The 17,014-nt window shown below is 57.9% G+C and overlaps 2 protein-coding genes across 2 annotated transcripts in view; one reads left to right on the top strand and one right to left on the bottom strand.

Moving 5' to 3' along the window:
- Positions 1-1,126: 1,126 nt before the first annotated feature.
- Positions 1,127-9,093, bottom strand: LPIN3 (lipin 3). Its single transcript, XM_032198508.1, has 17 exons — positions 8,902-9,093; positions 8,617-8,712; positions 7,600-7,898; positions 7,132-7,252; positions 6,566-6,971; positions 5,875-5,974; positions 5,594-5,763; positions 5,417-5,510; positions 5,177-5,246; positions 4,684-4,830; positions 3,842-4,009; positions 3,454-3,602; positions 3,225-3,311; positions 2,003-2,155; positions 1,585-1,696; positions 1,405-1,508; positions 1,127-1,271 (listed from the first exon to the last, which is right to left on the bottom strand). Exons 1-17 carry the CDS (start codon positions 9,091-9,093, stop codon positions 1,127-1,129), a joined length of 2,613 nt encoding a protein of 870 aa, XP_032054399.1.
- A 4,971-nt stretch (positions 9,094-14,064) lies between these two features.
- The window catches only part of ZHX3 (zinc fingers and homeoboxes 3), a 47,293-nt gene continuing 44,343 nt past the window's right edge, over positions 14,065-17,014 (top strand). Inside the window, exon 1 of the mRNA XM_032198275.1 lies at positions 14,065-14,111. The gene's annotated coding sequence lies outside the window, so the exon portion shown is untranslated. The remainder of the gene's footprint in view (positions 14,112-17,014) is intronic.

Genomic DNA, 17,014 nt, shown 5'->3' with positions numbered 1-17,014 from the left:
GCTCCTGCAGCACAGAGGGAGCCAGGACTGGTGATAACAGAACTAGGACAAGGAAGAAGTCTGACCTTCCAGAACATGGTGCTATGTTTGGACTATTCCTGATTAGTCACTTGAAGATACAATTTATTTCAGTTCTCAGCTATCCCTGTTTAAAAGCAAAAGGAACTTTGTATAAAATAGGGCATTTTTTACTTTGCTTGCAGAGAGGGAAGGAGATACTGCCCACGTGCTCGCTTTTGCCCTGGGCAGCTTTCCGAGGCAGTTGGTAACTGCTGCTGGTAAGAGGCTGTTTTTTTAAAAAAAACCTTGTACATTTGTTCAGATTTAAAAGCTGAAAGACTGTTTGTACTGGAAGAGAAAAAAATAAAGTTCTTGCTGAGGTTTCCAGTATCAAAATGACTTCTGTGGCTTAAGGGAAAGAAGTATAACACCAGGATTCTGTTAAGTTAAAACACTGAGGCTATTTAGAGAGGAAGAGAGGGCAGGCAGCCTAGCAGGAAGTGATTTACACTTGCACAGAGCAGGCAGGGAAGAAGCTAGATGCCAGAGCAGAGAAAGGAGCCCAAGGCAGGCAGAAGCACAGCTGAAGTTCATCTAGGCCCTCCCACAGGATAATTCCAGCCAGGATCACAAAGAGACACCAAGTCCGGCTCCCACTCCTATGCATAAGGCTATAGTGATCAAGAGGCAGCCTGGATTTTATGGAAATAATTTATTAATTATTGCTATTAGTGAAAAAGCACTCAAAATTCCAGCTTCCATCCACCTTTACAAGTTAAGCCACGCAACAGCTTCACTCCACAGGCTACCAAGCTGCAGGTAGCAGTAGTCATGCCAGAGGCTCATCAATAAGTGACCCAGTTCCACCTTTAAGAGACAGGTTTTAGAGATAACGAGCATTAATACACAGGCTCTGTAGGAAGTTCAGTTCAGTAAATGGAGTTTCTGGTGGTCAAAGTGCCCTTTGTCCCACCCTTTCTGCACCTTGAGAAGGGGTGCTCCTAGTGCACACCACGACCTGAGAGTAGGAGTCCAAAACCTGCTGTTAGAAGTACAAGAGTCCTTTGCAGCAACCAAGGAGATGTTTGTAACATCCAGTCCTGGTCCAGGACTCACAGGTGAGAGGTCAGGAGAAGGCCTCCAAGTCCACAGCAGGCAGGGGAGGCCTCCAGTAGGCGAAGTGGCTGTACTCGGGGCACGCCAGAGCGATGCTCCCCCTCTGCCCCAGGGGAGGGAAGATCAGCTCCACCACCTCCGACAGCCGCTCGTACCTATAGGGTTACGGAAGGAATTGCAGCAATAACGGGCAAAACAGCAGGGCTTGAAGCAGTCTTGTGAAGATTGCTCCTGCTCTAAACCAGGGTGGTAGGGCCCAGAGGAGAGGGGAACAAGCAGGGCACTTACGTTGACTTGTGGTTCTGCACTAGCCCCTGGACCAGTTCCCCCTTCGGGTTGACCATAAATATGCGGCTCTCGGGCAGGCCCACGTGCCTGTATGCGTACACATCCTGCCAAGGGGGGACAGCAACGTGTGAGAGGGGCAGCAAGGAGCCACCACCAGCCCAGCCCCAGTCCCCCACTCACAGTGGCTCTGTTCCCAAAGGCTGCATAGAAGGGCAGCTTCATGGCAAAGAGGTTTTGGATGTCTGTCAGGCAGGCAATCTTGAACACCTCCGGCTTCTTCTCGATCACCTCCCTGAAGCACAAAGGCATGTACACAGAGGAGAGGTCAGAGCAGCACCCACAGGGCAGGACTGCATGCAGCCAGGCCCTTTGGGGGCTCAGAGAAGGGACTGGGAAGGCAGAAGGGTTTTTGTGCATTGCAAGAGCCTCACCACAAAGCTCCAGGAGGACAGGCAGCTCCCCTGCTGCCTCCCATGAGCAGCACCCTGTGCCAAGGAGGGCACTTGAAGGCTGCAGCAGCCCCCAGTGTTGAGATGGGTGTATGGGGAGGGGAATGCCACCCCCAGGGGTGCAGCACGAGGAAGGAGAGGACAGGTACCTGTGGAAAGCAGAGAAGAGGCTGCTGGGGGCAAGCAGGATGGGGCCCTTGGGGAGGGCACAGCCTTGCTCGTTGACCCATTTGAGGTAGCCTTTGGTGACGTGCGCCATGCCGATGGCCCTGGCCGAGCAGTAGAGGAACTTGTAGCCATTCCTAGAGAGAGCACAGGGAAACCCTCTGAGCTGTGACCTAGGCACAGCACCCTCCTACCCCAAAAGATGGAGGGGGAGGCTGAGTACCTGGCCTGAGCCCACACCCTGCTCACCCCTTCAGCACCCACGGTGCCTTCACAGCTCCCTCACCCAGAGGAGATGCAGGCTGAGACTGACCCCCAGGGCAGAGGGAGCCATGTGCCCCCTGCCCAGCAGCAGAGCCGCCAGCTGCAAGGTGCCACTGCTGCCTGGTGCCCCACAGTTGCCTCCTGCCCTGCACAGAGCTCAGTCACCCTGGACCAGGCCAGCAGATGACAGCACTGCATCCCCTCCCAGGCTCAGCAAGGTGTGTGGGGAGCTGGTCACAGCCCCCTGCCAAGCCACCAGCTCAGGCAGGGGTGGCACCGAGCTCCTGCAGGAGATGGTAAAAAAAGACAGCTGAGAGGTGGAGATGAGCCATCTGCAGGCTCACACTGCCTCTTAGTGGCCACAGAGGCCAGGTGGCAGAGACAGAGCTGGGACCTGCTGCCAGCCTCGGCTGGGTGCACCAGGGCAGCATCGCACCCCTGGGCAGGTCTGGCCCCTTGGGGGACAGGGCAAGCAGCAGCTGGGTGCCTGTAAAGGCGACCATCACCCACCCAAGGGGCTGGAAATGCTAGGCACAGCCTTATGCTGCTGTTGCACAGAGACACAAAGGCACAGGGCTGTGTGTGTGGCCTCCCTGCTATATTTCTGTCAGGTCTTCTCATCCCCATGGTTGCACCACCAGCTGCACCTCACTGGCAGAACCTCCACCCACCATCATGCATCCCCAGTGCCTGGGGAAATGCCCCATCCCTACTTCAGGCACCCACAGCAGCCTCTAATACATCTTTGGTCTCATGGATTGCAACAAGAGGAGAGGATGGAGACACTTGGAGCATGCCACACTGCTGGTAACAGGGCAGGAGCTCAAGTGTCTGCAGTGAAAGCCTCCATCATCTTCCTCCATCAGCCATACTGGCTCCCACTTGGTCTCTCCATCAGCCTCCTGCTTCCTTTTGGGGTCTCCTGGTTGATCTGATACTTACAGATGGATTTTGTGGAAGAGCTTGGCTATCCCCTGATGAGTCCAGTCTTTCCCCAGATGCGGTAGGATGTGGCCAAGAGCATCTGACCTAAAAGAAAAGGAGACCAGGTTAGGTTGATCCAACCTGGTGGGATTTGCAGTGGGGTTTGGGGTCCTTCCTGGCTGCTTGTGCAAGCCTTGGAAGGACACCTTCCCCTAGCACGGAACGGGAAGGGAGAAGGGCCCTTTACTTGGTGATGGTGCCGTCGATGTCAGAGATCACCACCTTGTCGTCCCAGTTCCACAGGTAGATAGTGGCCTCACAGCGGCACGTGCCCTGGTACTGAGTTGTCACACTGAATGCCACCTCGTTGGGGCCGTCCTGCAGGTTCAGCCTCCCCTGCAGTGAAGTGGGAACAAGCACAATACACCAGCACTGGGACATGCCAGACCAAAGCTTTCCACAGGCCAGGACTAACACCTGAGCAGCCCAGAGACCCACAGCCCCTACACAGGAGCCACCCAGGGCAAAATATTTGGATGCCCTAGAGAACCTTAAGGTCACGAGTAGAGAAAACCCCATTCAGAGGGGGTCTCCTCCCCACACCCAAGCAGAGAATGAAGGAGGAGAGTACATACGATTTGTTCTGATGACAGCCTCAGGGATTTCTTGTAGGTTGGCAGAAATTTCTGTGCAGAGGTATCTGTTGTTGATGCATCCCCTGGGTGCAGGGGCTCCTCGTCACTGGAGGACCCCTCCTCCTCCTGCCTACATGAGGAAGGGAAGAGCACAGTGCCTTCATTCTGCTGCCCACAGCTTTCACTATGAGCATGAGAGGAGAACTGGAGGGGACCCAGGACAACCCACCCACCTGGCCATTGAGGAGCTTGGCTGGACAGAGTCAGCCAGAGCTTTAAAAGAGCTTTCTGTCCTCATATGTGAGGCAGATTTGGGAACAACTGGTCATTTAGAAGAAATAAGAGCCCACAGACTCCTGAAGGTAGCCTGGGTGCTCCAGCTCGAGCCTCCTAGCAGGAGAGAGGCACTCACCTCTGCTGAGCAGACTCAGGCTGCAGTGTCCCCATGTTAGCCTTTCCTGGCCTTGACTGCTGCTGTAGGGTGGAAAGGGGCATCATCAACACCTTGGAGTCACTGGCAGGGCTGCTTCACTGCCACCCAGAGCGGTGACACCAAAGCAGCAGTGGCAATGCGTTCCCCTGCCCTGAAGGGGATGTTGTCCCATGAAAGAGGGGCTGCAGCCTGGTGGCAGAGAGGGGCAGGGAGACCAAGCACAGGCGGTGCCTGGGCTGTGGCACAAAGGGCATGTGGCAAGAGGCTTCACCACTGCCAGGTCTGTCGTGCTGCATTACCAGGTGTTGTTCTGGCATCAAGAGACCTGAAGGGACAGCAGCCTTCCCAGGTCACTGCCATAAGGTCCCTCTGGCTGCTCTCATGCTCAGCCTCAGATCCTCCTCCCCACCAGGACGGCCCCTATCCCCCGGGGGCACGCTGTCACAGCCAGCACTGCAAACACCTCCTCTGCGGGGAACTCTCGCCTCCTCCAGGAGAACCACCACCTGCTGCCTCTCTTGGGCATCTTCTCCTTCACCAGTCGGTCAATGGTGTGCTGTGAGTGTGGCAGAACACAGGAGGAAATCAGTCACTCGTAACCCTAGCCAGCTCTACAGAGCCCTAGAACAGACTTATGCAGCCCCAACCCTCCCGGAGGGCCAGGAGGCCCAGATCTGGCCAGCCCTTGCACAGACAGACATCAGAACAGGTAATTTTTGGTAAGGGAACCTCAACTCTTCAGACTTCAGTGGTACCCACATGCATCTAAAAGCCACCCGTACCTCTGGGGAAAGGAGAGAGGCCCAGCGCTACCCCAGCCTGGCAGCTTGGCCTCTCGCAGCCCCTCTTTGCATTTGAGCCCTGCTGAGAAGGGCAAGCAGTAGATGTGTCATGCCACTGACCTCAGGAATGTTCCTCTGGAAAGCCTGCAGGGACAGGACCATGGGAGCAGCCACTGCCCAGTTGTAATACCTGGAGAAATGAGAGGGATGGGAATATCACCACTTCTTGGAGCTGCGAGGGCTGTTTCCAGGTCACCATGCTGCAGCACAGACAGAAAGCCCTCACCCACTGTCTAGGATGGAGTCACAGTCCTACAGGGTGTTCCTACAGGGACAAAGCTAGGAGAGCTGGCCACTCACTTCTTGTTGATCAGGATCACCAGGTTGGGGTCATCGAGGAGCCCTGGATTCTCAGCAAACTCCTGGTAGGAGATGATGTGCTCCATGAACTTCTCTGGTGGGACAGAGGCTGTCATACCACTGGTGTACACGACGGGTTTCAGGACAGCAGACTCCCTTCCTTCCCCTCACACCTACCACGAGAAATCTGCCTGCTGCCCCCAAGGCCTCCACACAGTGACAGGGCAATTGCAGGCATCACATCAGAGCCAGAGTCCGTGGGGCTTCCAGCAGGTACATCTGATGGCAGCGGGACACAGGAAGGGATGCTGGGGTCTGCGACAGGCTTTGAAGTTTGCTCCACCTCACTATCAGCAAGAGAAGGAACAGCAGCAACATCAGGCAATAGCTTTAGACACGGCCCTGGTGTAGGGGCTCAAGGAGGTCTGAGCTTGCCTGCTCACTGGGGTACCCCATACCTCCTGGGCAAATAGAGAGCCACCTGCTCCTCATCCAGGTTAGAGATGTCTTCAAGGTAAATGTCACTGGGACCCAGGTGAGGGCTTCGTTTGATGGATCCTCAATGCACAGAGGGAAAGGAAACATACTGAGATGGCTTGGAAAGTAATTCATCTAATTCATTCAAGATCATAACATTGTGGTCTTCCTCTCTATACAAGAAGGAGTTCAAAATATCACTTCAGAGATTTTTTTTTCCTGAACTTATGCTGGCTGGAGGAGTAAGGCTGGTTAGGACAGGTAACAAAGCCCTTAACACAGCACCAAGGGAGACACACATGCTTTGTTCTGGGTAATTTTCTACCTGACTTGGCATGCTTAGGATGAAGATGCAGGCCAGGAGCAGCCAGACAATTCAAGTTCAGGGATAGTCTACATTGCTGAGAAGCCTAAGGCTGCACAAGTGCAGACACCAGAGGATGGACTTCAGAAAACTAGGCAAGAAAGTCTCAGGTCAAAGGTAGGAAATCAGAAAGTGTCTTCTTGAAGCAAAGGAGCTTTGGTGGCATATGGAGCAAAGAAAACATGTCACTCCTCAAATATCCAAGATACTCAAGGGGTTATGCTGAACCAAGAACCCAGCCCCTCTCCAAGTCCAGCTCTGTCCATGGGCTCAGACACCGCTCCCAGCAGCACCAGTCACCTGCTCACCTTTCTGCTGGGGCTCGCAGCTCTCCAAGCCCACCTGGCTCAGGACAGCAGCTCCCTCAGAGGACTCCACATCTGGCTGAGCTCCCAGCACAACCCTCTCACCTCCCTTCTGTTCCTCTTGTTGGGTTGAGGTGGCCCCTGATGAGCTCTCTGCCCCCATGGCACTGGGGTTATCCATCAGTCCAGGGGGGCCATTGCCTTCCTTGGGCACGAGTGTTGGCTCATCAGCCAGCACTGCAGAGGAACAAGGTGGATCCTGAGGTCCTGCTGGGCACAGACCTCCTCCCAGACCTTCAGAGACGGCATGAAAATGGGTTCTCTCATCCACTGGCACTGGTGTCACAGAGACAGTGGTTGCTGCAGTCTTTGTGGACTTGGCTGGTTCGACCCATTCTGATTTATTCACCTCAAAAAGAGAAGAACGGGTCTGAGGATGGGAAGTTGCTCAAAGCATCAGGGAGCAGAGGGCCAGCCCTCTGAGGCTGCCTGGCCCCAGCCTCCTCCACTTACCCCAGGAGCTCCAGCCCCCCTCCCACTGCCTGCTGGAGGGGCACCAGAGCACTTACCTGAGGGAGCCGTCCCCAGGCCCACTGCATGTGGGATTCAGCCCCTAGGGCAAAACTCTCCTGCAGCCCGATCTCCACCTCGGAGTCACTTCTGGGAGAAGACAAATGGCTCGGGGCTGGGCTACAAGAAGAGAAGGCAATATTGGGCCTGCTCCACCTTATATAGCCCATGCTTTCCTGTCACTTGCAGGGCTATTTATGGCCAAAAGCCCTGTAAGGCCGGTTTCCCAGAGAGTCAGTTCTGCCCCATAAACCTACCATTTGCCAGGACTGATGGGAAGCTGAGGTCCATGAAAGCAAAGTGCTTCAGTCCTGAGCTTTTCCACAGCCAGACCTTGTCAGCCAGGAAGGCTGCCTTCTCCTGACACCCCCAGGTCCTTTCTCCTGCCCTCCTGCCCCAGCCACGAGGCACACACACCTCTCTGCTCCCTCCAAAGGGGCGCAGACCACCTTGAACCCATCTTTTACCTGTCCATGGAGGCTAGCTCCCCATCAGAGTAAGGGTGGGCCTCCTGCGCCTGCAGTGACCCAGTTTCTTCTTTGGGGAGATCAATGAAGGAGACAGACACCTCGCCCCTGGGCTCCTCGCAGCCTCCCGGAGCAGGGCCCGTCACCTCCTTGCGCCTGGGCTTCCTCCTGCGCTGCCTCCTCCTGCGCAGGGCCACCTCAGTGCTCGGGGCCTCCTGGCCATGAGAGGGTTGAGTGGTGCTCTCCAGGCTCTCCTCTGTGGGGATGGGAGACGTGCAGAGGCAGGATCGGATGCTCCTCTGGAACAGGGATGGGCAGAGGCCATCAGCTCCCTCCTCTCCAGGCTGGCAGCCCATGGCTCCCGTCTATCCAACGTGTCCCACCATCACAGCACCACGGAGCTGTGCCCCAGGGGTGGTTGTGTCTAGGCCTACAGGGAAGGTTTTGTGCATGCGACATGCAAATAATAAAAAAAAAAAAAAAAAAGCACTGCAGCCACAAGTTAAAGACATCCTTAATAAGGGCAAGGGGATGCAGGCAGGAGATGGCACCACAAGACCAGAGTTATGAAGGGTGTAGATGGCATTTGTTTCTAGTGCTTTCTCCCTGCTGTCAAAACCAGCCCAAGCCAGCAGCAGCCACAAGTCATCCTGGTAGGGAGTTGGCTGAGATTTCCAGAAGCCACATCTGATCTCATCCTGCTCACCAGGGGAGCAGACAGTCTGCCACAACATCTGGCCCACTTCCACCCCATCACAAGATCCCAAGCTCAAGATACCTGCCAGGCTGGCCAGTAGCCATGCCTGGGGAGGAAGGCCTGTCTGGGATGAGGACATATGGTCTCAGGGTGCTTCACACTGGTAAGATCCCTTGAGCAGGTGCCTTTCTGGGCACAAAGAGGGACTAACGCAGCCACCCCATGGAATGCAGCAGTCCAAGCCTGGTCACTCCACCTAAACCCTTGTGACCACCTGGAAGTGAGGGGACACACAGCAGCAGCTCCTCTTCATCACCGACCTCATTCTCCTCAGACTCCTGGACAAAGAAGGCCTCGCCATTGTCACCCAGCTTCATGTGCAGGTCCACAGGCTCCCCATTGATTTCGATGTCAACCTAGCAAAGGGCAGAAGGTGTCTGTCCACCCAAACGTGCTCACCCATCAGGGCACAGCAAGACAAGAAACCACAGTCCTTCCCCATACACACAAGAAGCTGTGACAGGGGAAGGACCCAGCTCTCTGAACACCAGAGGAGGGAACCCAAGGGCACCAGCACACATCCTGCCAGGGCCAGCACCACTTACCACCTTCTCCTTGGAGCGCAGCACACCCAGCTTCCCGAAGCGCACGTGGAAAGGGGAGCACTGAAAGGAGTTATCGGGCTGCCTCACCACGATCACATCAATGCAGCCCGTCAGGGTGGCAGGGTTCAGCCCCCGGTACAGCTCCTTCACGGTGACGAAGACGGTCTCAGCAAGCTGCCCCACATAGTTCATTGTTTGGGACTGCAAGGCAGAGACAGGAACAGGCTCAGGAAAGGGCTGCAGCAGCTAGGGGAGAGTTTGCTCTAGGAGAGCTGATCCACAGCTGCAAGCACAGCCCCATCGAGGGGACAGGTCCCTATCAAGGGGACAGGTCAGCTTCCAGGGAAACAGGCAAAAATACAAAGGGCCTTGATGGAGGCCAGCCAGGGACTGAGCACCAGAGAACAGGGCAGAAGCTGAGCACTAACCAGAGCACCCAGCTCGGAGGAGAGATTTCCTTGCCATTAGGACACCACCACATTTGGCACTTGCAAGAGCAACTACTACTTTGAGGCAACACCTTGCCATCAAGCTGTTACCATACAGATTTGCTTGGAGGGAGTCCTCCTGCCCTGGGCTGGCCTTAGAAGCTCGGGGCAGAGAGGTGAGAAGTCCAAGGAGCTGCTACGTACACCACATGCTCACTTCTATCAAAGCCACGTTCCTCACTCAGAAGAGCACATTTAAGTCTCCCCCAAACAGACAAAGCCCTCGCTAAGACGAGGGCTCCCCAGTCCTCACACCTCACCCCTGCTGCCATCACCCAGCTCCCAGGGAACCCCTGCCCAGGGGCTGTGCTGCCTGGAGCCGCAGGCTGGCAGAGGACACCCTGGCAGCTCTGTTTTCACAGCCTCTGATGTTGCATGGCTTCTGCTTTTTGTTAGCAAAAACACCTGCAAGGAAAATTTTGCCTGCTGTACGGTCATCACCTCACCTGCTCATACCCAGAGCAGAAGCTAACCCCCCTCTGCCACACTCAAGCAGGCACGTGGAAGAGGTGCATGTCTGCAAAGCTGGAGTTTGCATGGTCCCTGCTGGGCATCACAGAACAGCACGCGTACAGCAGGCTCTTGCACCCCACCTCACCCCCAGGAGAGGAGGGCACACAGGACAGCCACCCCAGAAGGACCACAGAGACCCAAAGGAGACCTCCTGCTTCACCAGCAGGGCCAGCCCATAGCACAGCACCCACGAGGGCTCTCAGCACAGCCCCCAGAGCACACCCAGCAAGTGCTGGCTCCTTACCCAGAGGGACGAGCCCTCTGTCCCTGCAGGCACCCAGCCTCTCTGATCTGCCCTGCAGCAGCTCAGCCCTGCCCTGTTCCCAGACATCCCTGTAGGAGGGGACTGCATGTCTCCCCCCACTCCTCCCCTGAACTGCCAGGAATAAACCAAAGCCCACAGGCCCCGCACGGCAGCAGGAAAGCACTGGCGGGCTCCAGAAGCATCAGTGCCTCCATCAACTCTGCTCCAAGCCCAGGTCACGGGGACAGCCCTGGTGGCACTGAGCTGCTGAGCCCAGCTTCCCTGCTGCATCACAGCACACAGCAGGGAACAGGAGGGAGCTCTCTGTGGCAGCAGGGGGGATTTCTGGAGAGAAGGAGCCTCTGATCAGCCACAGTGCAGAGAAAGTTATGATTTGCAGAGATAATGGGTGGACAAGGCAAGAGAAAGGGTTTTGAGGACACCACCCCCAGAAAGAGCAGGGTCACAGCCCCTCACCCACAGCTCCTGCAGAGGGGACAGCCCCCCCGGGGGTGACACGGCCACAGCCCACCTCCCCGCTGAGGACCCCCAGAGCACCCCAGGCCCCTCAGCACCTGGCTCTGCCCCAAGCAGCACCCCCTGTCCCTGCCTGTCCCCAGCACCAGGCAGGTGGCACAGGGACACCCATCCCACAGCTGACACACCCCATAAGGAGCAGCACCTTCCCCCTGCTCCCCATCCACCACACAGCTCCAAGCTGCCCAGAACCTCCCCCTTACCTTACCAGGCACCTCAGCACCCTCTCAACTTTAGGGCAAACCAACCAGAACCCCCTGGAGCTGCTCCGCACCACCTGTAGCGCCCAGCTCCGCAGCTCCTCCTCTCCCCACCACTTCCTTCCTCTCACCTGAGCCAGGGGAGGGCCCCAGCTCCCAAACAGCACCCAGCCCCTGCCACGGGCCTCCTGCTGAGCCTATGAGGGCTCCTGGGAGGTTTTGAGGGTGGATCTGGAGATGGGGAGCAGCTGTTTGCCACTGCAGCTGCTTTGCTCCGGCTGCCTGTCACTGGCGGAGACCTGTTCCTCCATCCTTCCCCAGCCAGCATCCCGCAAGGCTGCTGCAGCCTGACCCCAGGGCTGGCGTTTCCCAGGAATGTCCTTATTTCATTTTCTGGACCAGATCTCCGAGTGTTTAACACCTTGGGGCATGAACTGGATGAAGCCCCAGCTCTCAAGACCCCAGCAAAGACTGCGTGAGCCCTTGAGGCCGGTGTGGTGCCTTGCTATAGAGCATGCACCAGGTGCTAATTCCTCCTGCTCCATAGGGCAATGGGGATTGCTGCAGGGTCATATGGGCTGGGACCACAAAGGGTGGGCAGGGAGATAATTGCTGCGTCGGGCCCTTAATTGCTCCAGGATATAAGAACTGGGCTGGGAGGAAGGTGGGCTGCTGGTGGGGAGGGATGAACCTTCACTAGAACCTAGTGGGGGGAGATTTAGGGGGAGTACATTTAGCTGCTCCCAGCAAACTGGGAGAGTGGATTTTGGTGAGATGTTTCCCTGCAGAAACTAGGACTGGTGGCAGGCCAAAAGCTTCTAAGGGAAGACTGCCTGACCTAGGGGTGTGTGCCCCAAGCCAGAACCATCCCGAGCCCAGCCTCCTGCTCCTGCAAGGGCTCTTGGATGCCGTGAGTCTGGTGAGACGCAAACTCATGCTTGGGTTGCTTATTGCAAGCTCCCTATCCTGCCCTGCTCTTTGCAAAAAGTGTGTGTGTGAGGATATTTTTCCAAGCTCTTTAAGTGTTGCTAAACAACCCCCCCCCAGAGAAGTTAAAGGAGCTTTAAGGGCTGAGGACGTGTTCCAGGTAACAGAGGGGATGGCAAAGTGCAGCAGGCTGTTAGCTCTCAGCTGCTGGGACGTGGGGAGGCTCTGGCCATGTCCCTGCTGCGAGGCTGCTGCCTGCCCTGCTGGCAGCACACCCCAAAACCTCCCGCGGCCCCGGTGCTGTCGGTATGGGAGCCACCCTCTGCAGCCAGCACCCATGGGAGATGCAGCCCTGCCGGGGCAGGAACTGGCAGCGGGTTGCAGCAGCGCAGGGATGCCTTTTCAGAAGAGGGCAGCATTTCTTTGTCAGCCAGCTGAATGCATCCTTGGGTGAGCTCCGAGAAGGCGGGCAGAGGGAGCAGGAGCACGCGAGCAGCACAGCCTTGCTCTGGCCCCAAGCCCCCATCCTCTGGGTGCTGGGGTTAGCAGCTGGGACTCGGGCACCCTACAGAAGTAGCTCCCACCCTTTTTCTGCTCCAGGCCTCCTGGCTCGGCTGTTTGTCCCCCAACAGCTCCCCCTCGCCCGGCCACTGTGTCACACCCGTGCTGTGGAGCTCCTGGCCTTCTCATTGCTCTGGTCATCTTCTACAAAGCCATGGGGTTAATCTTGGTCCTTGCCAGCTGCCTCCAAACCAGAAGGCATGTTCTTTTCATATTCTCTCCCTGTTATGTTTTGGGGGGAAGGCCAGCCCTGCAGGCCCATCGCTCCCTGGGCACCACAAGTTCTCTGCATCCTCCCACCTGGAGAGGCCCAGCAGGGAGAGGTTTGTTCTCCCCTTTTGGGACCTCCACAACCCGCAGATGTTTGTAACGAGCTTTTCATAACAAGATGGCCCTTTCCTCTTAGTCAACTGAAATGTGGTGCCCCCAGCTCCCTGTGTTCCAGTGCAAAGCGAAGCTCACGTGTGCCCATCTTGGCGGCTTGCTCCTTGCACCCCTGGCGCTCCTTGCCCGTCTCAGATTGCAGCTTCCCCTGGCACGGGATGGCTGCGCTCAGGTCCCTTGGCGTGGCTGCGAGCGCTGTGCCTCTGCTGGCTGGCAGCTGCATCCCCAAGGAGATCTGCCACCATCTCCTCGGCTGTCTGGAGCAGCCACAGAGCCTCCTCCATTTCCCTCTGCCCAAAAAAAACCACCTCCTGCGTCCAGCCAGCGGGTGAAAGGGGGGACACGCCGTGTCAGTGACGGGCTGTTCCCCCCCTGCTTTGTATTTTGACAGCTGCTGCAGGAAAGCCGGGCTGCAGCCAGCTCTTAGGATGCCTCCAAGGTTGGGCTGGTGTCAGCTCTGCCTCCTCTCCTCCCTCGGCCATCCCATTATTGCTCCTGGTCGTTCCCAGCTGTTCAAGCTTGTCTCTGAGCAGCCTGGCAGCCCCTCGGGATGCTTTGCCTCTGACCCCTCCTCGCTGCTCCGTCCTTTGTGGGCCTGGGGTGGAACATCTGGAGGGAGGCTGGATGCACGCGGGAAGCTGCCTGGCTGGGACTGACACAGCTCGGCTCGCCAGGGGCACCGCAGGGGGACAAGGACTCAGCCAGGACGGGAGGGGAGAGCTGAGCTTTGCCCGTCAGGAGGCTGTGACCGCTCACGGTGATGGTCAGGGGCTATGGCGAGGCCGGGGGGCTCCAGCACCCAGCTGTAACTGGGGACAGGGCAACGCTGAGCAGCAACACGGCACCCCAAAGCCGGGCGGGGATGTTCCCCTGCAAGGCCGGTAGGGCTGGGGGGTCCTCACCAGGACCAGAGGCTTGGATGCAAAAATCCCTTCCTTTTAAAAGCAGGGAGAGCGCCCGGCAGCACGGTGCTTCGTGCCCCGCTCCGATTCCCCTCCCTGGCTCCAAAAAGGGCTCTGCCGGCTGCCGAAAGGGGCGATTTTTTTTAATTTTTTTATTTTTTTTAATTTTTTTCCTCTTTTCCATGACCACAAAGATCGGGGGGACGCGGGGCACCCCCGGCACGGGGCGCTGCGAGCCCCGGGCTGAGCGGGGCACAGCCGGGAGCGCGCCCAGCGCGCACCCCGCAGCCGCGCGCACGCGCGCCGCCGCGGTGACGTCACCCCCCTCCCAAACCACGCGCGCTCCCGCCCCCCCCCATCCCCGGCGGTGTCGCGCCCGCGCTCGTGCCCGCGCTCGGCGGCGGCGCCCGCCCCGCTCAGCCGCCGGGGCCGGTGCCGGGGCCCGCAGCCGGGGGTGAGTGCTGGGGGGCGGGGGGGGGCCCGGCAGGTTGGGGGGGGTCCTGCAGGTGGGGGGGGGGCCGCTGGGTGCCCGCCCCGAGCCCCCCCGGCGGGAGGGAGGCGGTGCCCGCGGGCAGGGGGCTTCGGGCGGTGGCACCGGGGCTGGGGGGGATCCGTGTGCGCGGGGAGCCGGAGGGGTTGGGAGGGGGTCCCGGGGGGGTCTTAGGGTCCCGGGGGGGTTTTAGGGTCCCGGGGGGTGCCCCCCTGCCCGGGGTGCCCTGTGGGTTTCGGAGCTGAGCCCCCCGAGCCCCGTGGTGGGCACCGCGGCACCGGGAGCTCCGGGGAGGCGGGGTCCCGCTGGGTACCCGGGGGGTGTCAGCCCCGCAGGAGCCTTCAGCCCCCCGTGGGCATCCTCCTCCTCCTCCTCCTCCTCCTCCTCCTCCCGGCCCCGGCTCTGCCCCAGCCCCGGGTCCCCGACTCCCCGCGGGTGCGGAGCCAGAAGTTCCCCTCGCTGCCCGGAGAGGCTTGTTCTGAACTGATCGCTCTTTACGGGATGAGGAGGGGGAAGAGGAAAAGCAAACCAACACCAAGCGCCAGGTGAGAAGCAAACAAATCAAAGCGAGCCTCCTATTTACTGCTGGAGGAAGCTGCAGTGTACTGATAACTCGGGTTATCGGGGCTGGGACTGTGACCTCGCTGTGCTTTACAGCTCGGGGGAGGCAGCAGGCAGCTTCAGCCCCTTTATTGTTTCCTCTTAACTCCTCGCAGTAACGCGTGGCACAGCAATGCCCACGCAGCCTTGGAGCCCTGACCCAGCTCTGGGGGTGGCCAGGAGGAGGCTGTGGGGCTGCGTTTTGTTTCTGGCACAGCCTAACCCGTGGCATCCCCCAGTGAGACCCCAGACGGTTGGGGTTCAGCCTCCCCAGCTCTTGCTGCTGTAAGAAAGCCGGGGCGATCTGAAGCCCCCGAGTCCCTCCCGGTACCACCTCGCTGCCGGTGGGATAGGTGCTGAGCCAAACCTGCCCGCTGTGGGTTTCTGCCTCCCATCGGGTGGTGGGTGCTGCGGGGAGCCCCGGGGCGGGCAGTGCCAGTGCTCGGGGGGCTTTAAGGCTGCACAGCAGCAAGCTTTTCCTTTCCCTATTCAGACCTCCTCTTCTCCCCTTCCAAAAATGTGCTGCCTCCGTGGATGTGAGCTCTGCTATTTTCTTTATCTTCTGCTCTGGTTACTATGGTGCTGGTGTGTGAAGCAGCTCCGCCAGCTACCCTGGGAGCTCGTAAAATACCTCAAAGTTGGTGTCCCCTCGCTGGTGAGCAGGGAGCGCCGCGTCCGGCCCTTACCGAGCCGTTCCCCGTTTGCGTGGCCTGCCGTGGAGTGGGTCTGGAGGCTGGGCGAGGTGCTCGGGGAGCCTGCTCCGAGGTCTCCAGCAAAACATCGACCTCAGCAGCGTGAGGCCGGGGCTTGGCTTCGCTCTTATCATCGCCGACCTCGGGGCTGGCCCTCGGAGGCGGCGAGCCCTGGGAGAGCTGCGTGCATTCCCCTCCCCAGGCACTGGGCTGCTTGTTTCCTGCCTGGTGCAGACAGGGCTGTAGCTCACTCGGAAGGCTGTCGGGAATGGAAACAAATAATTTAGAGTCTGTGGAAATCTGTGCAAACAAAAGGCAGAAGATGGGAACAGACGTTTCCCCGGCGCCACCGTCCTGCTCGGCCCTTCCAGCTTGCATAAGCGCCCGAGCGAACCCGCGGCTGCTGGTTTGGTGCCGCCTGCCTCGCTGGGGCAGGCCTCGCTTCCCACCTCTGACACTTTGTCTTTCTGTCTTTTTCTACCTGATTTGCATGGGAAAAGGCACGAGGGGAGATCCATCCCCTCAGGGGAGATCCATCCCATGGGGAGGTGCCGGGAGCGGATCCCGAGTTTGCTCGCTGTCCGTGCAAGTTGCCGTCGCCCTCCTTCTCGCAGGGAGCTGGCCTGGCTCTGGAATACAGGGATTGCTCGGGGCAGCAGGAACCCAGCGCCAGGTCTGGGTTCCTCCCTCCTCGCCGAGGCACAGATTTGTCATTCCTGAGGGTGATTCACCCCGTCCAGACTCTGATTCACCCCCGGAGGTGCTTCTCCCAGCGCATTAATTAAACAGGAGCCTGGGATGATGATGATTATGACTTAGACACCTGTTCCAGGTGGAATAAATCTAGGTCCTGATGCAGAGGCTCAGCTGGAGGAGATCCTGCTTGCTGCGGGACTGGCAGTAAGATGATGGGAAGGTCTGCAGCATCTCTTGCCCTCTTTCAGCTGTGATGACTTTCTTGCTTTGTTGAGTCGGAGAAGGGTGATGTTTCTAATTAAAAAGAAGAAAAGTCATGTACTTCTCCCATTCTTTGTTTGTTTTCTGGTGTTTTTTTTTTTTTTTTCCCTTTTCTCTGGACAAATGTTCTAAATAACAAAGCTTAAAATGCAGATGGAGCGAGTTTGCATGAAGTGAAATCACTGGGAAAGCCTTGGTTGGCTGAGGGCTGCGGTGGATGCGGAGGAGCTGGTGATGACATATGGCACAAGAGTAGAGCCCAGGCGGTTTGTTTGTCACCAGAGGCAGCCACAGTCGCCGCAGCCACGGCTCATCTTCACGAGGAGGATGTTCCCATACATTTCAGAACCTCCATCAGCTCTCCAACCTAAAGGATCCTGTGATCCTTTCCTCTCTCCTTTCAGAGTGGTGTACTGGTGCCCTCGTCTTTTCCTACGGAGCTGATAGGGAGATATTTAGCCGAACTCCCTTTATCCATGTCCTCTTCATTCCTTATTCCTACATTATTTATTTTACATTGAAACATTGGGAAGTGAGCCTTGTAAGCTGTGCGTTCAGCTTCAGGGATGGCTCTCGTATCACTCCCGATGGCAAGCACCACGCTCGCTGCCCCAGCCA

This window comes from Aythya fuligula, chromosome 16 (assembly GCF_009819795.1).
Source record: "Aythya fuligula isolate bAytFul2 chromosome 16, bAytFul2.pri, whole genome shotgun sequence".
In the NCBI taxonomy this organism is placed as follows: Eukaryota; Metazoa; Chordata; class Aves; order Anseriformes; family Anatidae; genus Aythya; species Aythya fuligula.
The sequence above is the reverse complement of the archived record's forward strand: the minus strand, read 5'-3'. Positions and strand labels throughout refer to the sequence as shown.